The sequence below is a fragment of the Aphidius gifuensis genome, linkage group LG4, assembly GCF_014905175.1.
Source record: "Aphidius gifuensis isolate YNYX2018 linkage group LG4, ASM1490517v1, whole genome shotgun sequence".
Classification (NCBI taxonomy): Eukaryota; Metazoa; Arthropoda; class Insecta; order Hymenoptera; family Braconidae; genus Aphidius; species Aphidius gifuensis.
The window spans coordinates 16,087,906-16,109,982 of record NC_057791.1 but is presented as its reverse complement, the minus strand read 5'-3'; the positions used below and the strand labels follow the sequence as shown (position 1 = coordinate 16,109,982).

At 25.6% G+C, this 22,077-nt stretch overlaps 7 protein-coding genes across 8 annotated transcripts; 3 read left to right on the top strand and 4 right to left on the bottom strand.

The window, feature by feature from the left end:
* The first annotated feature begins 63 nt into the window (after positions 1–63).
* Positions 64–3,842, top strand: LOC122855254 (serine-enriched protein). 2 transcript variants are annotated; one of them, XM_044156477.1, is made up of 8 exons: positions 64–841; positions 916–1,139; positions 1,446–1,578; positions 1,651–1,768; positions 1,839–1,996; positions 2,074–2,205; positions 2,269–2,451; positions 2,562–3,842. In XM_044156477.1, exons 2-8 carry the CDS (start codon positions 931–933, stop codon positions 2,604–2,606), a joined length of 978 nt encoding a protein of 325 aa, XP_044012412.1. In that variant the 5' UTR covers positions 64–841; positions 916–930; the 3' UTR covers positions 2,607–3,842. The 2 variants fall into 2 exon arrangements, with proteins under 2 accessions (XP_044012412.1, XP_044012411.1); XM_044156476.1 differs by having other exon boundaries at positions 2,558–3,842.
* Positions 3,843–3,984: 142 nt separating this feature from the next.
* Positions 3,985–5,826, bottom strand: LOC122855256. Its single transcript, XM_044156478.1, has 5 exons — positions 5,545–5,826; positions 5,203–5,475; positions 4,760–5,122; positions 4,385–4,688; positions 3,985–4,296 (listed from the first exon to the last, which is right to left on the bottom strand). Exons 2-5 carry the CDS (start codon positions 5,335–5,337, stop codon positions 4,055–4,057), a joined length of 1,044 nt encoding a protein of 347 aa, XP_044012413.1. The 5' UTR covers positions 5,338–5,475; positions 5,545–5,826; the 3' UTR covers positions 3,985–4,054.
* A 93-nt stretch (positions 5,827–5,919) lies between these two features.
* LOC122855252 (protein lev-9) lies at positions 5,920–8,784 on the top strand. The gene is made up of 4 exons (XM_044156469.1): positions 5,920–7,228; positions 7,338–7,468; positions 7,530–7,770; positions 7,835–8,784. The coding sequence occupies exons 1-4, from the start codon at positions 6,463–6,465 to the stop codon at positions 8,665–8,667; spliced, it is 1,971 nt and encodes a 656-aa protein (XP_044012404.1). The 5' UTR covers positions 5,920–6,462; the 3' UTR covers positions 8,668–8,784.
* A 180-nt stretch (positions 8,785–8,964) lies between these two features.
* On the bottom strand, positions 8,965–10,357 carry LOC122853971. The gene is made up of 4 exons (XM_044154380.1): positions 10,294–10,357; positions 9,473–10,109; positions 9,203–9,370; positions 8,965–9,119 (listed from the first exon to the last, which is right to left on the bottom strand). Exons 1-4 carry the CDS (start codon positions 10,309–10,311, stop codon positions 8,965–8,967), a joined length of 978 nt encoding a protein of 325 aa, XP_044010315.1. The 5' UTR covers positions 10,312–10,357.
* A 1,992-nt stretch (positions 10,358–12,349) lies between these two features.
* Positions 12,350–13,213, bottom strand: LOC122853970 (speckle-type POZ protein-like). Its single transcript, XM_044154379.1, has one exon. The coding sequence runs from the start codon at positions 13,211–13,213 to the stop codon at positions 12,350–12,352; it is 864 nt and encodes a 287-aa protein (XP_044010314.1).
* Positions 13,214–17,184: 3,971 nt separating this feature from the next.
* On the bottom strand, positions 17,185–18,270 carry LOC122853969 (protein roadkill-like). The gene is made up of 2 exons (XM_044154378.1): positions 17,572–18,270; positions 17,185–17,448 (listed from the first exon to the last, which is right to left on the bottom strand). Exons 1-2 carry the CDS (start codon positions 18,268–18,270, stop codon positions 17,185–17,187), a joined length of 963 nt encoding a protein of 320 aa, XP_044010313.1.
* Positions 18,271–18,717: 447 nt separating this feature from the next.
* Positions 18,718–21,155, top strand: LOC122855251 (cell division cycle 5-like protein). Its single transcript, XM_044156467.1, has one exon. It carries the CDS (start codon positions 18,828–18,830, stop codon positions 21,138–21,140), a length of 2,313 nt encoding a protein of 770 aa, XP_044012402.1. The 5' UTR covers positions 18,718–18,827; the 3' UTR covers positions 21,141–21,155.
* Positions 21,156–22,077: the final 922 nt, after the last annotated feature.

Below are 22,077 nucleotides of genomic sequence, written 5' to 3'. Positions count from 1 at the left end.
CTTTTTATGACACTGCGCAATGTGCAGTAAAATTATTTCGATCGAAAAAAAAAAAATATTTCTATTATAGATATTTCTAATAATTTTTTAATTATTAAAAATAATTTATTTATATTTTTAAAAGTTGACAGTGTTGATCAATCTTTCCACCCTATCAGATAAAAAAATTTTCTCATATTTGTTTAAATAAATTGAATCTAATTGATGGAACAACTTGTAGATAAAAATTCTTAGAACATTGTATCGATTAGTATCAGTGTGTCGAAAAAAAAAAATGACACAAATTAATATTGATAATGAAACTGACCTAATGAGTAATGACTAATGACTAAAAAAATTAATTAATTATCATTTTGTAAATGAATATAGTCGCTTAAAAATCCAACTGATAAATTTTATAATAATATTGTTTATTTCGATTGATTTCGATTTCGAAATTTTTTACTATTGTTTGCTATTTACCTGAATATTGAATTTTTCTAAATTGACCTTTACAGGGTCATGTACAAGTTGCTCCCTTTTGCGCCGTCGCAAATTCCTTGTTTTTCTCTTTGCCATTTCAGGGTGAAATTTTTTTTTTTCACATATCCAAGAGACACACAGATAGTGGCAGATAAATTATAAGTCTAAAATTAATTTACCATTTATTTACCATTAATATTGCAAGTACAAAAATCATATTTTAAAAATTAATTTACAATTTAACAAGTGGCGAGTATTGATTCATTGAATTTTTTTTTTTTTCAAATCAATAACATCTATTTTTTTTAAATATAATATTTATATATTATATTTAAAAATTGTAGATAATTATTTAAATTAATAGTCAATCATTTTAAAGGTTTGTTTTTTTGTCTAAATTTTTTCAAAAATTGTTATTTATTTATTTATAAAAATATGATTTTTATTTTACAGAAAAATCTGTTCTCCATGCCAGAAGCTTCAGAGGCAGGATTTTATTTGGGCGTAATGGGGATCGTAGATGAACCAGATTTTTCAACATTTGAAAATAGAACAGGACTTGCTGAGGATATGAAATTTCTAGCAAGTATGCCTGAGCTATGTGATGTTACATTTTTAGTGGGTGATACAAGAGAGCCTGTTTGTGCTGTTAAAGCAGTCCTGGCTGCTAGAAGTCGGTAAGTATTTAAATTATCAAAAAAAAAAATTACTAAAAATTACTTGGCAATATTATTTATAATTTTTTGATGTTAGAAAAAAATTATTATCTCAATTGTAGTCGCACGTTAAAGAAGGAGGAGCCGAGGGGATCGATGTAGGTCAAGAGATTGAATAAATATTTAATTTTATTGTAATAATAAAACCCTTGACTAGGTGGCAGAGAAAAAAAAAAAAAAGAAACTCGATCTTGATAAAAATAAAATTAATACAATAGTAACATAAAAATTTCCAATAAAACTTAATGTAATTTTATTTTTTTACAGGGTATTTCATAAGATGCTTTATCAAGCTTCAAGCCCACAACGAAAAAAAGAACCAGCTCCTCGAGAAAAATTACGTTTTTTTTTAAAACGAAGCTCTGAACCTTTATTGAATGTTCAAAATTCAACAAATCAAGTTAGTTAAACATATGGCTAATTATATTTTGCAGTAAAATTATTTTTAAAATTTGTATTTTTTATTTTATAGCTTCAGTCAGATCAGCATCATACGTTAATTATTGAAGAGTTTGAACCAGATGTATTTCGACAGCTGATAGAATACATCCATACTGGTTGTGTGACTCTTCAACCAAGAACATTATTAGGTAAACTCAGCATCATCAACAATAACAGTCCTTTTTATTTGTTGAATAATCTTAATTTTTTAAATTACAGGAGTAATGAATGCAGCTGATTACTATGGTCTTGATGAACTTCGAAAAGCATGTGCTGGTTTTGTTCAATGTTGCATAACAGTTGACACAGTGTGTGCTCTTTTAGCATCAGCAGAAAGATATATTCAATACAAGTGTACAAAATCTCTCGTTCAAAAAGTAACACATTATTGTTTTATTTTTTATTAACAACATCATGTCATAGTTAAAAATATTATTGTTTAAATTTTTTAAAGGTATTAGAATTTGTTGATGAGCATGGAAATGAAGTACTTAATCTTGGTTCATTTACATTACTTCCACAACATGTTGTCAGGCTTATTTTAGCTAGAGAAGAACTTTCAGCTGATGAATTTACTAAATTTCAAGTAAATATAATAATTTAATGTTAAATAAATTTGAAATAATAATTGATATTTATTTTTAAATAGGCTGCATTAATGTGGAGTAAAAAATATTGTGATAGTAATCCTAGTACACCACTTCAAGATGTCATTGGAAATTTTTTAGAATATATACAATTTCATAAAATTCCAGCAAATGTACTTATGCGTGAAGTGAATCCATTGGGTCTTGTACCTTCAACAATAATTATGAATTCATTAGCTTACCAGGTGCGTGTCTCGTTTGCCAATTGTTCAAATAAATTTGTGAATTAATAGTGTGTAAAATTTGATATTACAATTAAAACAAAATAGACTAATCAGTTAATTGTTGCAGGCAGACCCCTCCAGTGTCGACCCTGGGAAACTCTCACCTCATCGAGTGAGAAGACAAGGTCGTAGCATGTCAGTGCAATCATCGCTAGATCCATATGGTAGTAATACTACTTTGAGCTCTTGTGGAAGTGATACTGGATTTGATAACAAACAACGTTGTGGTAGTAACTAACCTTTGGCACCGGTTGCTTTTGGAGCGACCGCGGATAATAAAATATCACTTGAATTATATCCAAGATATTTTTCAAGATCTGATTCTAAAATCATGACTGCATCAATTGGTATTAATGTTGATGATAAAAATAATGGATTTTTAAAAATAAAAAGACATACTTCAATGATTACTAGAAATAATAAAAATGAAGAAGAATTTAATAATAATAAATGTAATGTTAAAAATCTTTCTTATATACGTTTTATTTTAAAACAAATTGGAAAACCAGATGTTGTTTTAATTCACAAAGTTCATGTATTTTAAATTATTTACAATATTATGAATTAAATAACAGAATGACTTTTTAATTCATCAAAATTTTAATTGTTAATTTTAATGATTATTGTGATAAACGTACAATCATGTCTTATATTTTCAAATAATTTATCAACTCAATGTTATGAACTCTTGACAGAAAATATATTTATAAATGTTATATTGATATTTTTTTCCGATATTTGTTATATAAATAATCTTGATATTAATGCATGTTTCGATTAGTGAGTGGTACCACTTTGTCTTGACTGATTTTCATGATGTAAAAAAATATTTACACATGTTTAAAAATCATTCAAGATTGTGATACCTCATACATTAAAATCTGTGTCAATTGATTGGTGATTTCAAGAAATATAAATGTGAAAAAAAAAATTATTTATTCGAGCACTTGATGAACGTAAATGTAAGCACAAAAAAAAAAAATTTAATTGTTGTGAAATAAATGAAATTTAAGTCAAATTGAATTTTATTAAAAATGTTAAATTTAATGTTTTTAAAATCAAGTGTAATTGTTAATATAAATAATTACAAAATATCATTTAATATTAATTATTTAAAAAAGAATAAATTATCTATAAATTATGTAAAAGTCATGTGCTACGTGGGACATTCAATTGTTTTTCTAACTGCTGTAGCAAAAAGTACTTTTTCAAGTTCAAAATTTGGCAATTAAAAATGCATAACTAATATTGCTGATAAAAAAAAATTAACTTGTATAAAGTTGAGCTTGTTTTTTGTACTAATTAATGGAATTAATTATTTATTTTTGATGATCAACATCAATAAATGTCTTTAATTATCAAAAAAAAAAAAAAAATGTGTGATCTAAACTTGTCAACAAAACAAGTAATTTACAATTAAAAAATATAAAATTCTATTATCTATTATTACTATGTAAAATTGTAATTAATAAATTTTAAAATATTAAAAAAATATTCATTTAAAAAAATTGATTTATTAAATAATAATATAGTACAAAAAAATATTACCCGTTAAAATTGATAATCAATTTTTAATATTTGCTTCACTAGCATTATTTTGTCTTGTTATTGATAAATATTCTTCATTTATTTTATCTGTTTGTATTGTAATAAACGATGATTTATGTTCACGATTAATATACCTTGAATCTTCATAATTAAAATATAAACCAAGTAGAATATTTAAAGCTGAAGTGTCATAAGAATGGCAACCAGAATAACGATATTGTGGTTTTTTGTTAAATCGACATCCAGCAGATTGAGCTCCTTGAAAAATAAATAATTAAATCATCATTATTTAAACTCTGCATATAGCAAAATTATTATCAGTATTTTATTTTTTTAATCTACAAACCTATTGGACAGATACAATCTCTAGTTAATGCACACTGAACCCAAGGTAACATAATATTATCTCGTATTTCTTTTGTGTTTCGAATGATAATATGTGACGTTTTTACTAATGGTAGGAAGAAAAAACTCTCAGCTGAAACATGAAAATACTCGTACATTTTTGGATGTGTCAATGAACTTGTTGCATGTTTTGTAGGCCATGTTAAAATTCCAGATTCTGGCAAAAGAAATTTTGATATATTTGTATTATTTAAACGTATATTTGAATCCATATACAATATATTTCCCAGTGTATGTAATGCTGACTGTAAATAATAAATTTCGTTTCAATTAAAATCATAAATAAATTCTATTTATTATTAAAAAGCTATTTTACCTGTATTACTAATGGTTTATACACATGTAATCTCTCATCTTCAGCATAACTTGGAAATAAATTTATGTCAAATGGTACAACACTACATTTACTTGAATTACATATTTGTCGTATATTTTGTAATGTATCATCATCCAAACTAATTCCATATATAACAACATTATTAGCTGGTAAAAAATGTGATACATTTTTAATAAAACCATATATATTTATCTCTTTTCCAGGTCGTAGAAGTGTTATAACAGTTACATTCTTTGAATTTTGTAATGCTGTATCAGCAATTGTTTGATGATCAAGTCCCAATGAAGCTAGATATTTTGAATCAGTAACAAATCTTTTTTCTTCAACGTCTTTTAAATTTTTCTAAAAACAAAAATACATTAAATTATTTAAACAATGTGTTATTTATTTGATATATTTAATATTAAATATTAATAAATTACCTGAAAACTTTTAAGCTGTTTATGTGTCTCTGTTACAAATGTTCTTATGGAAGGTCTTTGATAATTAAAAGCTAGAAAAACAACAGTTGTTCCAACTAAACATATCAAAAAAAATAACAAACCTTTAGATCGCATAACTTGGTATATTTAATCAACTTTTATAACACTTTTTTATGACACTAACATTGCGTTATTGATAATGAATATTATTTTAAAAAATATATGATTATTTTTATATCCATTATTTGATTTATAAAATTGTTATCAGTGCACCTGTAAAATCCACAAATTAATTAATTTTAAATATAATATTAAGTTGAATTATAAACAAATAATATTTACTTTATGTTTGGTATAAAATGACACATCAATACTATCAATTAATTAAATGATGATGATGATGATTTTTGTTGAATAACTTTTTTATTTTTTTATGTACATTAGCTGCGTACTTGGATCAACATTATCAATGAAACAACATTAGTGATTACACACAATTGCACACATAAACATTGTATTAATTTATAAACAATTATAAAAAACATACATGTTGACATTTGGAGAAACTGAATAAATACAAAAATTCCTATATAAGACTTGTTTTGTGATTGGAGAGAACAACGAAAAGCCAAACCAGTCAGCGTTGATAAATGTGACATGCGCATTGCTATTTCCCCAGCAATGAATTATGAAATTTCTATTGTAGAAAAAATTTCTAATGTAGAAAAAATTTCTATTGCTTTATTAGATTCAATATTTAAAGAAAAATTCTTTTTTCTATGTCTTATCTATTTTAGAGGTTTTTTTATTTGTAGATAATTTGAAGACAATTAAAAATATTTCGAAATTAATAACTTAATTTTTACTTGTTAATTAAAATTTAAACTTCTTGAATTTTGTAGTTGAAAGTTAGAAAATCTAATAAGGGTGAGAACCAAGATTTGAGATAAAATATTGGTCACAGTTGAATTTAATGAAAAATCAATATTTCGAAGATATAAATTGGGCAGAGATGATGCGCGTATGACCTTGCGCGTGATGAAAATTATTCTAAAAAAAAAATCTCAATCACTTTTCTCTGTGTTTAATTAGTAGTTGCTTGATAAAAAAAAATACAACTGAAGTTTGTACAACAAAACAAAAATATTTACATGTGAATGTGTTGTTTTTTTTTACCTGCAATTTGTAACATGGACAGGCAAAGCAACAAGACATACTAATTGATCATTTTAAATAAAATAAAAAAAAATAAAAATTAAGATGAAAATTAATTCACTAATTCCATTGAGTTTAATTTTATTGAGTTTAAAAATAATTTTAACTGAAACAAAAGTACAACAACGTGCAACAATTGATTCACCAGATGATGATGTTGATGAAGATTACAGTACTGGTTATGAAGAATCTGAAATTGATGATGATGGAAAAATATATAAAAATCCAAGAAATTCACCATCAGTAGAATGTCCAAGAGATGAAATAAAAGCTGAATCATTTGGTCAACATTGTCTTAGAAAATGTTCAACAGATGAAGATTGTAAAAGTAAAAAAAAAAAATGTCGTTGTGATGGTTTATGTGGAATGTCATGTATTAAATTAGAACGTGAATGTCCAGTATTAAAAGACATTGAATATGGACAAATGACTGTTAGTGGTAAGTTATTTGGTGATACAGCAAATTACATATGTAATACAGGATATATACTTGTTGGTTATCCTCAAAGAACATGTCAAGCTGATGGTTATTGGTCTGGTTTTATACCATCATGTAAAAAAGGAATAAATTCATTTTGTAATAAACCACCAATAATATCAAATGCACAACATAATTTTCCACTTGAACAAACAACATTTGATATTGATACTGTTGTACAATATACATGTGATGAAGGATATGAAACAACTGGTTTTTTAAAAGCTAAATGTTTATTAGTTGATGGTAAAATTAATTGGTTTGGACCAGATATAACATGTAATCCAAAAAGTTGTGGTACTCCAAGTGATATACCAAATGGTTGGCATTCCGGTGAGATAACAAGTGATTCTTCAATTATATAAAAAATATATATCAACGTTTTTTTTTATTATATAATATCTGCAATTGTTGTTGTTGTTTTTTTTAAATTACTCAATAGGAGGTTGTTTTACATATGACTGTCGAGTATCATATTATTGTGCTGAAGGACATGAATTAGTTGGAAGAGCTGAAAAAATTTGTAGTGCTTTTGGTACTTGGACACCAAAAGAATTACCACAATGTGTACAAGTAAGATATATTTAATTTATCAAAAAACAAAAAATACATATTTATTAATTTATTTAAACAGGTAACAGAAGTTCAATGTCCTGTACCAGAAAATCCACAAAATGGAAAAGCAATTTATACATCATTTTCTTACAATGCAATTGTTTCATATGAATGCAAATATGGTTTTAATTTAATTGGACAATCAACAAGAAAATGTCAAGCTAATCGTGAATGGTCAGAGCATGCACCAGTTTGTAAAGAAATTGATTGTGGTCCTCCTGGAATTTTATACAATGGATGGATTGATGGTATTGAAAGAGGTAAAAAAATTGTTGATAAATGATAATAATATATTAAAGAATAAATATGAATAAACAATTTTAGGATCTGGTCTTGGTGCAAGTATAATATTTCGTTGTAAAGAACACATGAAACTTCAAGGTAATTCATCATCAGTTTGTGAAGAAAATGGTAAATGGCGTTATGGTTTACCATCTTGTTTAGCACCATGTATAATACCACATATTGAAAAAGGAACAATAGCTGTTATAACAAATGAAAAAAATTTATTAAAAAATATAACAGTTGTTGAACATGGTGAAAGACTTGATGTTAATTGTATTGAAAATTTTGAATCATCAGCAAATGGTGTACCAATTATTTGTAATAATGGTACATGGTCAATAATACCAAGTTGTACACCAGCAAGATGTAAAAAAATGCCAAAATCACCAAGAAATGGAATGGTTATTGCACCAAAAATGAATCATGGAATGCGTGCTGTATTTAGATGTAAAGATGGTTTTACATTAGTTGGTGGAGGTCCAACTAATACATCAACATCACTTGTATGTCATTATGGTCAATGGATTGGTGATATACCACATTGTATTGAAGTTTTTTGTGCATTTCCTGGTTATGTACAAAATGGAAAAGTATTATTAGTTGGTAATATGGGAGTTTATGATTATCGTCCATATGTTAAAAAAGTACCAAATAATAAACAAATTATGTATGATTGTGATAAGGGTTATATATTAAGTGAAGGACCACCTGGTGCAACTTGTATTGGTGGTAATTGGAGTCCAAAAGAATTACCATTATGTTTACCTGGTCAACATCCACGTTTAAGATGGAGTAAAAGACGTCGAAGAAGTGTAACAATTAATAATAACCATTTTAAATTTAATAATACATTTAATATTATTCAAAATTAAATTTTTAGCATCAAGACTCAAGTTTGTAAAAGGCACAATTACAATTAAGTATACTTATTATGTTGAAAATATACAGTCTAGATATATAGCTTAATGAAAAATAAAAAAAAAAAACATATCAGCTTTAAAAAATCAAGTTTTATTATTTAATTATTATGTAAAATGAAATATTTATCAGCATCATTATCAACATCCTGATAAACTTGAAGGTAATGCATATTATATATAAAAAAAAAAATCGCAAGACAGTATATAATTATTTTTATATTAAAAATTATTTTAAAATTATGATTCACCTTATTCTGATAAATTTTCACGATGAATTGAATGAAGATAATTTTCAAGTTGTTGTAAAATTTCGGTATCTCGTTTACGAGCATCTAGATTACGTTTCTTCACAAGAATTATAACATCAGAAAGCAATTTATCAATTGATTGAATACTAGATTTATCTAAAAAAAAAAAAACATTTAAAAGATAGTTAAAAAAATTTAATAGTTGATTTGATAAATGATAAATGAATAATTAAAATTACCATGAAATAGAGAATTTCCAGTTGTTGTTGATGATGATGGCTTTGGTAATGATGGTGGAATATCAATTTGACATAAAATTGATTTAGTTAAATGTTGTTTTTTTTCATAAGTCAATTTACGTTTTACTGATTTTCGCTTGTCTTCTTTTGGAATTTTGGATTTAGTATCTGTAAAAATAAAAAACAAATATTATTATATGTTGGATCTATTAACTATCAAGTTCTTTGGTTCTTTATTTTTTATTTATCTTTTAAATAATTAACTCTTACTTCGAAGTATATCTTGTGGTCCCCAAAATGCCTCCAGTACAGGCATTGATTTATCATCACCTTTGCTTTCATTTGATTGATTTGTATCATTTAATGATTCATTTGGTTCCATTGCTTTTATTGAAGTACATTCATCTGTATCAATTTTCAGCTGATTAGATTTGTCAATATTATTATTAACTTTACAGTTTGGACTAATTTGTACTTTCCAAACTTTTTTTCCAATGTCTTCAAGAATTTCTTGAGAGACAATACTTTTTTTATCAACATCAAATTTTAAATCATGATTAACATTTTCATATTTATCATTATCATGCTTAACAGATACTTGTTTTTTTTTCAATGATTCTGGAGCATCAAATTCAATAGCTGGATCAAGTCTTAATATTTTACAGTCATTTTCAATTTTTTCCGGATATTTTGATAACATTTTATACATAGAATTAATACGTTGATCTGTTGAATTTGATTTGTAAACCATTTTTGTCAAAACTTTACTGAGATCTTCAGTGGATACACATTTTTTTTGTGATTCCAATTCGAGTGATATCATTGACTTTATGACACGATTATACACAGATTTATTTTGCATCAATGGTCTTCTGTTGAAAGGAATGCCATTGGATACCTTGGATATCTAAAATCAACAGCAAACATTTTTATTAAACTAAAATATAAAATTGTAAATTTAATTAATTAATTTATTGAATAATAATATCAACGACATTTTCACAATTTAAGGTTATAAACAATATGCAAATCAAACAATTAATTTTTCTTAATTAAAATTAATTTTATTTGTTGATAAATAATTTACTTACTTTTCGTTTATCATTCATAACTGAAAGTAACTTGTACAATAATTATATTTAGTTTAAAAAAAATTTATTTATTAATATTATAATTTTTTATCTTTCATATATATTTTGATAACGGCTCGGAAAAAAAGCCCACCAGCGTTATGACTCATGCATCAATGTGGTTCATGTGCATTCCATAAACAAAATTTTTTGTTGTGTTGGTGTTATTATTATTTGACAGCTGTGTTTGGCAGTTTGGCACTACTTATGGCTTATGAATTTGTAAACAAATAGACAATTAATTTAATGAAAAATTCAAGCTTTGTTTAAATTAATTATACAACGATAATTTTAACGAGCCAAAGTGTTACATTTACATTTAAACAAAAAACAATATCATTGGATAATTATAAATATTCATCAACAATTAAAAAACAATATGAAAAAAGGATTGCAATCAAGTATCACAGCACCTTCTCAGGAACAATTATACCTTGTAAACCGCAGCTGAATCAAACGAGTGCAGAGTTAATGCTGAAAAATTTTTTATCAAGTACAACAGTATTCTTAACAAAAAACTAGGTATGTATATTACTATAATTAATATTTTTTAAAAAAGAAAATAAATAGTTTAATATGTCATAATAATAGTAAAATATTGTTATTAATTTATTTTTCTTTAAATCCAGATGAAAGCAATGGGTCATTGGAAAATAACGATAACTTTTATCCAGTTGTTATTTCTTGCCTTTTTAATGATAAAAATATTTATTTTGATACTCTAGAAAAAAAGTTATTAAAACTACTTGTATTTTCTAATTTTTTTTCTTTGATGTATTTAAGTATCAATTGTGATTCGTGAGGAACAAATATTAATTATCTCAAAGAGATAAACAAAATAATATTAATCGAACGATAAATTCTTTTTTTTTAATTTTGTGTCAAGATGAAAAATATAACATACAATTAATTTGTCAATTTTCATATGAGATATAATATTTTGTAAAAATTTACTTTGCTAATATTTAATAGAAAAAAAAATAATTTTTTAAATAAATTAAATAATATAATTCTACTCAATTTTCCAAATAATTTTTCAATTGATTTGAATTGTTATTTACGTGGTGATGATTGATTCAAATTCATCAACAATTAAAAAACAATATTAAAATGTTAAATTACAAATTTAAATTAAATTATATTTTCAAAAGGATTGGAATCAAGTATCCCAGCAACTCCTCAGGAACAATTAAACATTGTAAACCAGCTGAATCAGACGAGTGCAGATTTAATGCTGAAAAGAATTTTATCCAGTACAACAGTATTCTTAACAAACAACTAGGTATATATATATTACTATGATTAATATTTTTAAAATAGAAAATAAATAGTTTATGTCATAATAACAGTAAAATATTGTTATTAATTTATTTTTCTTTAAATCCAGATGAAAGCAATGCGAGTACTACGTGTTACTGATGATGATAATATTAAAAATGTTATCCAAGAGTTGACTGAAATTAACAAACAATTAGTCAAAAGTAAGTAATTTAACTGTTCAGGAAGTTGCATGGTAATTAAGAGATGCATCAGATCATGTATCAAAGAAATTTATCATGAAAGTGTTGCTCTATTCCATAAATATGCTACACAAATTTATATTGATGCAGCAAACATTGCATCACAAAATTTAACTCAGATAGAATTCGAGAACTAGATTTGAGAATACATGTGACCTCTGAAGATCTTGATATAATCAGAAGATGATCAGACGTTTTTCTTTTTTTAATTTGTATTTATAATAATTATTATGGAATTCGAGTATTATCATGAATACATGACAGTTGAATTTTAATTAACAAAATAATAGTGAATATGATAAAACAAAAATAGGATAATAAGGTTTTTAAAATAAAAAATAAGATGAAAATTTATTTTATATTTTTTTTATTACAAATAGTGATTTAGAAAAAAATATTGAGTAAATTATTACAAAATGTTGATATAAAATATATGAAACTGTTTTTTTTTTTTTCAACAAAGCAACAGTGAAATGCCATAAGCAATTATGGCATACTTAATTGTAAGTAACTGATTTCGCTGACGACAGCAACTTCTGAAGAACACCTACAAAAATTTCAGGATATTTTTTTTGGTAAACTTGAAACCTCTTATTTGACAAAACAGCTTGTAAATTTTTTTTGATAAATTCTAAACATTTTTTATCCAGTTTTTCGAGATTATATTTATCAGAAAAAACAAGTATATTTGCAGCATTATTAACATTTATCGTTTTGCAAATTATTTCTTCACAAATATTTTTAAGACAATCCACCTGATATTTGTCAGCAACAGCAAGTAGTTCCATTGTCATTTTGTCAACATTTGGTGATTCATCAGTATAAATATAATGTAAAAATTCTTCAAAAACATCTTCATCAATATCATCAATGACAACTTCATTTTTTTTATTTTCTTCAAATTGTTCATGATCAAACATTGCAGCAAAAACAGGACTACGTACTGCAAGAATTCCTTTGATTGCACGAAATGATTTTTGACCCACTTTAATGGTAACATCAGCTGATTTCTCACTTAACAAAAGTTTTTTCCAGTCGACACTCAGTTTTGGTGTTTTATTAACAGTTGAAATTATATCAAAATAAATATTTGTTGGTTTTGTTGACATGCTTATTGTACAACAAATTTTAAGCTCATCATTTGGTAAATATTGACTTGGATTTGACAATAATTGACAACTTAAGTTTGTTCTATAACTAACCCATTGTGTTATTGCTGGAATTCTACTAAAATTATATTCGGTAATTATTTCCTTTAAATCATTCATTGATATTCTCAATTTTGTTTGTAATTGTGAAGTCTTGAATGATTGAATATTCAGGTTAGCACATATTAATATTGTACGCCCGGCTGTAGGCATTAGATCTGAATATATTCCCAAGGTCCATTTATCATCAAAATCACCATAATGAGATGAAAAACTTGGTGATTTAATTTTTTTTTTGGCCCACTGACTGAAGTTTTTAATTTTCCAGTCATATTGAAATTCACAAGTTTCTATACCAGTAACATAGTCTTGTTTTGACATTATAAGTTTAACAGAATCCTGAATAGGTTCAGTCAGCTGTACTGATGACATGATTGTGTTATTAAATATTCGTTTTTTTAGACTAATAATTGTTGTATACCAGACTAATCGTATTTGTGTATTTGTAAAACTCAACTCAGGCTGATGCACGATGAGAAATTTCCACCAGGAAGCACAAGTATTTACATTGATTTACATAGACACTGATAGACACAATGGTTGTTGGATATTATGCAATATTATGGGAATCCCCTATCGAACGCTCGATCATCGTTAAACCGTTTCATAATCTAATCGATTAATTGAAAAATCTATATAATCGATTGACAAACCTATTATATACGCGTTGATAACTATGATGATAATATACAACACTATAATTAAAAATTTTTAATTATAAAATAATATTTTTTTATGATAATAAACAAACACAGCATTTTTTAAAAATAACTTTCATGTTGCTCAAGTCTCGGTATATTTATTCGATTTCTCGACGTTTCGTACGAACTTCAAATCATATAAAACAGCTGTTCCGAGCCCAAACAATAACAACTGGATTTTCAAAAATTTTTGAATTGTTGTTAACTATTATTTAAAAGTGACATGTCACGTTCTAATTAAACACCTGATTATTACTGACAATTATTAAATGATGTAAAGTACAAACATAACAAATAAACTAATTTATTATTCATGATATATTATTAATTAAATTTCAATTTGTTTATATATTTAGAATACAACAATATGCATATTGTCAATTATGCCATAATCAATTATTATAGAAGGATAAAAAAATGGAATAGTTTCATATGTTCGAATAATTTTTCAGTAGAGTAATTTTGGAGAAATTAAAATCAGGAACTTGCAACTTTGAGGTGCGCAAAAAAAAAAAAAAGGTAGTCTTTTTGAGAGTGAGGATGCCATGTGGTCCATGCGAGGCTGCAGTTGCATTGGTTATATTGATCCTATAAATGATTGCTAACTGATAAACAAAAAAAAAAGGTACAGTGTTAATAATTTATCAATTTATTAATTATTTTTAATTAAAATTTTTATATTTATTTGAGGCTTATGAAAATTTAATGAACCTGTTATTATTTGACTGAAATAATGAATAATCAATATCATATTATTAATTGAATAATTCATTGATTTTTATTTTTTTATTTTATAGAATAACCTGAAATATGGAGTATGTTAAAATTGATGCTGAATGGGGTAAAACGTTCAAGACGATTGTGGAGGAAGTGATCCCACGAACAAAAACAACTAAAAATTATGATGATCGTTCGTGTGTAACAGAAACTGATGATGAGAAACTGACGGAAGTCATGATAAAAGAAAAAACAAAAAAACAGCGTGAAATGCGCATGATGCGCATGCAGCCACTATTTGCAAGTCAACCAAGGCTTGAAATAAGTAAGTAATTTAAATCAATGCAAAATTAACAGTATGTAATTTTAAATAGAGAAAAAAAAAAATAGCAAAATAATTTATTAATAATAATTTTTTTTTAATTTTATAGTTTGCAAAGATTGGGACAACAATTTTGTTGATTCAGAGGGTAAATCATATGCTTTTCGTAGTGTAACTACTGCATCATTTAAAAATAAAGAAGATAATTTAAAATATGTGATTAATCACTATGGAGATGACTTGACAGAGCTTGAGTTATATGGTTATCATTTTTCTCGAATTATGCCATTGATTAAATCTAATTGTTTAAATCTAACGTCACTTTCATTAAGATTTAAACAAGTGGAAAGTAAAGATTTTGATAATGTTTTTTGTAACATGAGTCATCTTGAAAAATTAATAATTGAGTGGCGATGTGAAAACTCAACTTTACCAATGACTTTGATCAAGTCATTAGAACAAGTTAGTGGTACTTTAAAATTATGTACCATTTTATGTCAACCTGAAAAATATAATCTCTCTGAGAGACCTGCAGCTGCATCGGTTTCTTCTGTAAGTATATAAATTTTACAACTAATACAATATAAAAAAAAAAAATAATATTTATTTTTTTTGCTCCTCAATAAATAATAATAAATTTATTTATCTTTCAGGTATTATCTCCAGAAACCAAAGCTTTAATGACTGTCATTAGTAACATGAAAAATCTCAAGGATGCAATGTTTAAATTGGATTATGGTTTTACAGATGAATTTTTCATAAATCTTATTAATAATTCTAAAAATTTAAGATCTTTATGCGTACGTGGTTCAAATATAACTGATAAAGGTTTAATCGCACTTAATAACTTACATAAATTGGAAAGTTTTAATCTTGGTTTAATTAGAACAAATATAGAAAATAAATTCATCACTGATGAGTCAATTCGAAGTTTGTTTAACAAAGAAATTTCAAGATTGGAAATAGCAAATTGTCCTCAAGTCACTAATAGCTCAATCATTGAACTTGTTAAAAATTTACCGAATTTACAAACTCTCCATATTGAAAATACAAAAGCAAACATTGAAATTGTCGAAGAAATTGCTAATTTAACAAACAACCGTAAACTACATTTAAGCGTATTTGTTTCTTTTAAAATTAATGATGATAAATCTTACTCATTAAGAGTTAATCCATCGCTACTTTTTTTTAGTTCATTTAAATGTTAATATACTTTATAATAATTATTGTATTTGTCTATATTCTATAATGGAACATATAAAAATATTTAGCTTAACAATATACTTTTAAAAAATTGTAAATCACATTGTTTTTTAAGAACTTTAAAACTTATAGTTTAATTAATTTAATTTCTAATTTATTATCAATATTGTATCATTTATTTACAGGAAACATTTAAAAATTTACTTGTAATATAATTTAATGAAAATATTTAATAATGTTCTTTTAATATATTTACTTTATATCAATTTATTTTTATCCAGTTGTTTTTTTTTTTTGCCATATTAATAATAAAAAATATTTATTTTGATACTCTAGAAAAAAAGTTATTAAAACTACTTGTATTTTCTAATTTTTTTTCTTTGATGTATTTAAGTATCAATTGTGATTCGTGAGGAACAGATATTAATTATTTCAAAGAGATAAACAAAATAATATTAATCGAACGATAAATTATTTTTTTTTAATTTTGTGTCAAGATGAAAAATATAACATACAATTAATTTTTCAATTTTCATATGAGATATAATATTTTGTAAAAATTTACTTTGCTAATATTTAATAGAAAAAAAAATAATTTTTTAAATAAATTAAATAATATAATTCTATTTAATTTTACAAATAATTTTTCTATTGATTTCAATTGTTATTTACGTGGTGATGATTGATACAAATTCATCAACAATTAATAAACAATGTAAAAAAAAATATTCAAATAATATTACAATTTTTAATTAAATTACAATTAAGTAATGAAAAATTTTTTTATCAAGTACAACAGTATTCTTAACAAAAAACTAGGTATGTATATTACTATAATTAATATTTTTAAAATATAAAATAAATAGTTCATGTCATAATAATAGTAAAATATTGTCAAGACTGAAGACACCTTAAAAATTAATATAATTTTTTTTTTTTTTTTATATAACAAAATAATAATGAATATAATGAATTTATTTTTCAAGAAAAACTCAATAAAAAAAAACAGGTTTTTAAACAAAGTAGTCTATTGATAAAAATTTATTTTTCAATACTTTTTTTTTATATTACAATAATGATTTAGAAACAAATTAAGTAAGTTATATCAAAATGTTGATATAAAATATATAAAACTGTTTTTTTTTTAACAAAATACCGATGAATATTTTTTATTTTATGACTTAGTCAATTGTATAATTAACTAAATCTGCTGACAACAGCAATTCCTCAAGAGCACCTACAAAAATTTCAGGATATTTTTTTTTGTAAACTTGAAATGTTATATTTGACATAACATCTCGTAAATTTTTTTTCATAAATTCGAAGCATTTTTGATTGAGTTTTTTGAGATTATATCTATCAGAACAAATAAATATACTTGCAACATTATCAACATTTATCGTTTTGCAAATTGCTTCTTCACAAATATTTTTAAGACAATCAATCTGATATTTTTCAGCAACAGCAAGTAGTTCCATTGGCATTTTGTCAACATTTGGTGATTCATCAGTATAAATATAATGTAAAAATTCTTCAAAAACATCTTCTTCAATATCTTCAATGACAACCTCATTTTTTTCATTTTCTTTGAACTCTTCATGATCAAACATTGCAGCAAAAACAGGACTACGTATTGCAAGAATTCCTTTGATTGCACGAAATGATTTTTGACCCACTTTAATGGTAACATCAGCTGATTTTTCACTTAACAAAAGTTTTTTCCAGTCGACACTTAGTTTTGGTGTTGCATTAAATGTTGAAATTATATCAGAATAATCATTTTTTGGTGTTCTTGACAATGTTATTGTACAACAAATTTTAAGGTCACCATTTGGTAAATATTGGCTTGGATTCGACAAGTTTATTTTATTAGTCCAACTATTCCATTTTGTTGTTTTTGGAAATATTGTGAAGTTACATTTTTTAGCTCTTTCATTTTGATCATTAACAGTTATTTTATATCGTATTTGTAGTTGTGAAGGTTGTGAATTTTTATTGACTGATTGAAGCTGTAGAGCAGCCAATATACATGTGTCACCGTCTTTGGGCATAATATCTGAATATATTCCCAAAATCCATTTATCGTCAATATCACCATAATTAGATGAAAAACTTGGTGATTTAATTATTTTTTCGGCCCACTGACTGAAGTTTTTAATTGTCCATACATATTTAAATTCACAACATTCCATACCAGTAACAGAGTCTTGTTTTGACGTTATAAGTTTAATAGAAGCCTGGGTTATAGATCCCGCAAGTACTGACATGATTGTGTTAATTAATATTCGTTCTTTAGACTAATAAATTTCTTTTCCATCTCTCGTTACAATTTTATGACTTACTCAATAAATTGTAATTATAATAAGTTAAGTTATAACTTGCTTCAAAATTTATTTTTCAATATTTTTTTTTTTTTATTACAATAGTGGTTTAGTAAAAAAATATTGAGTAAGTTATTTTAAAAGTCTATTGTAGTAGTACATTGTAGTATTAAATATATGCAAATCGAAATATCTATATTTTAAAAATCTATCGTAGGATGTCGTAACTCATAACTCGTAAGCAATGTAGTGAGTGTGAATGTACCTTTATTTACCTCCATGGTCCATGGACCATGATCCACACTGATCCACACACATACACATACATACATATGCATACATACACTTGATCATTTGACATTGACAGGTTCGTCAGTAATCAGCGCTCAGCAGCAACGTTTGTAAACGTTTGTAAACGTTACAGTGTACACGAGTTAGAAAACTGTCTCAATAAAAAAACTATTTTAATAATTAAAATTAATTTGGATTAATTAAGAATAAAAATGCCAAGAATAATGGTAAAAGGTGGTATTTGGAAAAATACAGAGGATGAATTCCTGAAAAGTAGTATGATGAAATACGGTAAAAACCAATGGAGCCGAATTGCATCAGTACTCCATAAAAAATCAGCAAAACAATGCAAGTCTCGTTGGTATGAGTGGCTTGATCCAAGCATTAAAAAAACTGAATGGAGCCGAGAAGAGGATGAAAAGCTTTTGCATACTATTAAATATATGCCAACGCAATGGAGAACAATTGCACCAATGATTGGTCGTACTGCCAGTCAGTGTCTTGAACGTTATGAATATTTATTGGATCAAGCACAAAAAAAAGAAGAGGGTGAAGATGGTATTGATGATCCAAGAAAGCTAAAACCTGGTGAAATTGATCCAAATCCAGAAACAAAACCAGCTCGTCCAGATCCAAAAGATATGGATGAAGATGAACTTGAAATGTTGTCTGAAGCTCGTGCAAGATTAGCAAATACTCAGGGTAAAAAAGCTAAACGTAAGGCTCGTGAAAAGCAACTTGAAGAAGCAAGACGTCTTGTTGCATTACAAAAAAGACGAGAATTATGTGCTGCTGGAATAACAGTTAATCCAAATAATAAACGTAAACGTGGTGTTAATTATAATGCTGAAATACCATTTGAAAAAAAGCCATCAGCTGGTTTTTATGATACATCAAATGAACATGTTGATCCATTAGCTGCTGATTTTTCAAAAATGCGTCAACAACATTTAGATGGTGAGCTAAGACTTGATCGAGAAGTACAAGAACGTCTGAAAGATAAACAAAAATTAAAAAATAAAAAAGAAAATGATATACCAATGGGAATGTTGGATAGTGATGAACCAGTTAGAAAAAGAAGTAAATTAGTTGTACCAGAACCACAAATATCTGATGCTGAATTACAACAAGTTGTTAAATTTGGACGTGCATCTGAATTTGCACGTGAATATGCTGCTGAAAGTGGTATAACATTATCTGATAGTTTATTGGCTGATTATTCATTAACACCAAATGCAACAGCAACACCAAGAACACCACTTGTTACTGATCGTGTTTTTCAAGAAGCCCAAAATGTCATGGCATTAACACATGTTGATACACCATTAAAAGGTGGATTAAATACACCATTATATAATCCAAATTTTGGTAGTGTTGTACCATTATCAAATGCAACACCAACACCAAATACAATATTAGCAACACCATTTAGAGTACAAAAACAAAATGATGGTACTCCATTATCATCTTCATTCAATACACCTGGATCAGTTAAAAATACACCAGGTATTTTAGCACCAACACCGGTCAGAGATAAATTAAATATTAATCCAGAAACAAGTATTGACGGAGCTGAAACACCAGCTGAACAAAAACAATTAAAACAACAATTATCACTTGATCTTGGTGCATTACCAGCACCAAAAAATGATTATCAAATTGTCATACCAGATAATGAAGTAGCTGATGAAACAGCTGATAATCAAGATGATAATATTATTGAAGATCAAGCTGATATTGATGCTAGAAAACATGAAGAATATTTACTACAACAAAAGAAAGAATTAGAAAAAAGATCAAAAGTTATACAAAGAAATTTACCAAGACCATCTGAAGTAAATACAGATATTTTTCGTGATAGTGGCTCATTAACTGATCTTCAAAAAGCTGAAGAATTAATTAAAAAAGAAATGATTGGTATTATGCAATATGATGCTGTTTTAAATCCAGTTCAACAAAGTAATACAAAACGTGGACAAACAATAATTTCACAAGCACAAAAGTATATTGAAGATCATCCATATGAAGATTATGATAAAGAAGATTTAGATAGTGCTAGTAAAATGATTGCTGATGAAATGCAAATTGTTAAAGAAGGTATGGCACATGGAGAATTAGGTATTGATGCTTATACAACTGTATGGGAAGAATGTCTTGGTCAAATATTATATTTAGAACCACAAAAACGTTATACAAGAGCAACACTTGCTATTAAAAAAGACAGAATTGAAGCATACAAAAGAAAATTAGAAGAAAATCGTAATCATATGGTTCGTGAAGCTAGACTTGCTACTAAAATGGAAAATAAATTAAAAATATTAACTGGTGGTTATCAAACACGTGCCCAAGTATTAACAAAACAACTTGATGATTTATGGGAACAAGTTGAACAGGCACAACTTGAACTATCAACATTTAAATTTCTTCAAAGTCAAGAAGATGCTGCTTTGACAAGAAGAGTTAGTTGCTTGAATGAAGATCTTTATAGACAAGTTGAACGTGAAAAATCATTACAAGATATTTAGTACTTCAAGAATTATCGTTATTTTCGTAAATAGACAATATATTTTTTCCTCTAAATTGTTTGTGTCTCACTACTTTTTTAAGAAAAAATAAAAAAAATATATTTTTTTCTAAAAGTTAATTTTTAGTTTTTTTCTTTTTGCTTATAATATCAGCACATAGTAATCATTATTAATTTTATTAATAAAATTAAAAGTAAAAAAAAAAAAAAAATAATCTACTGTGAAATTAAAATAATTCAATTCTTTTTATACTTTCGTAAAATATTTGTACTCTTGTTATGCACATCGACAAATAAATGATTCTTAAAATTTATCATGTTTATTTTATTTTATTATTTATAAAATTATTAGTTAAAAATATTTTCGTATTTTATTATTGACCTATGTATTTTTCATTTTATTTTTTTTTCACAGGTGTTTTCAACTTTTCAAAATTTTTTCATGTTACAAAATTTAATTAAAAATTACAATAATTAATTATAAGGTAATTTTTTTCGAATCACACTTTGTAATTTACTAGCAATACAAAATGAATTTGATTACATTTTGATGATATTTTTAGTTTCAATATGCATCTGTGTGTCTGCGTGTGTGAGTTGCCACTTTCTGGCAACAACAGGAATTAAATAAATTCAAAGTAGTATATATAATAGAACATATAAAAATATTTAGTTTAACAATATACTTTTGAATAATAATTTTTAAATAATTGTTTCGAATTTATTACCAATATTGTATCATTCATTTACAGGAAACATTTAAAAATTTACTTGTAATATAATTTATAGAAAATATTTAATAATAATTAATTATTTATAATGCAAAAATAATAATTAATATTTAATAAAATTAATTTTATTTAATAATTAATTTTATTTAATAATGTTCGAATTTTAATATATTTACTTTATATCAATTTATTTTTATCCAGTTGTTA

Coding starts and splice junctions, on each gene's coding strand:
- LOC122853970 (XM_044154379.1), bottom strand. CDS start 13,213: ATGCCTACAGCCGGGCGTACAATATTAATATGTGCTAACCTGAATATT.
- LOC122853969 (XM_044154378.1), bottom strand. CDS start 18,270: ATGTCAGTACTTGCGGGATCTATAACCCAGGCTTCTATTAAACTTATA. Junction 17,449..17,571: donor AAGAAAATGAAAAAAATGAG/GTTGTCATTGAA, acceptor GAAAAATATCAG/ATTGATTGTCTTAAAAATAT.
- LOC122855251 (XM_044156467.1), top strand. CDS start 18,828: ATGCCAAGAATAATGGTAAAAGGTGGTATTTGGAAAAATACAGAGGAT.
- LOC122853971 (XM_044154380.1), bottom strand. Junction 9,371..9,472: donor ACCACAAGATATACTTCGAA/GTAAGAGTTAAT, acceptor TTATTTTTACAG/ATACTAAATCCAAAATTCCA. Junction 9,120..9,202: donor TGGAAATTCTCTATTTCATG/GTAATTTTAATT, acceptor TTTTTTTTTTAG/ATAAATCTAGTATTCAATCA.
- LOC122855252 (XM_044156469.1), top strand. CDS start 6,463: ATGAAAATTAATTCACTAATTCCATTGAGTTTAATTTTATTGAGTTTA. Junction 7,229..7,337: donor ACCAAATGGTTGGCATTCCG/GTGAGATAACAA, acceptor ATTACTCAATAG/GAGGTTGTTTTACATATGAC. Junction 7,469..7,529: donor AATTACCACAATGTGTACAA/GTAAGATATATT, acceptor TTATTTAAACAG/GTAACAGAAGTTCAATGTCC.
- LOC122855256 (XM_044156478.1), bottom strand. CDS start 5,337: ATGCGATCTAAAGGTTTGTTATTTTTTTTGATATGTTTAGTTGGAACA. Junction 5,123..5,202: donor AACAGCTTAAAAGTTTTCAG/GTAATTTATTAA, acceptor TTTTGTTTTTAG/AAAAATTTAAAAGACGTTGA. Junction 4,689..4,759: donor ATAAACCATTAGTAATACAG/GTAAAATAGCTT, acceptor TATTATTTACAG/TCAGCATTACATACACTGGG.
- LOC122855254 (XM_044156476.1), top strand. CDS start 931: ATGCCAGAAGCTTCAGAGGCAGGATTTTATTTGGGCGTAATGGGGATC. Junction 1,769..1,838: donor TCAACCAAGAACATTATTAG/GTAAACTCAGCA, acceptor TTTAAATTACAG/GAGTAATGAATGCAGCTGAT. Junction 2,206..2,268: donor ATGAATTTACTAAATTTCAA/GTAAATATAATA, acceptor ATTTTTAAATAG/GCTGCATTAATGTGGAGTAA.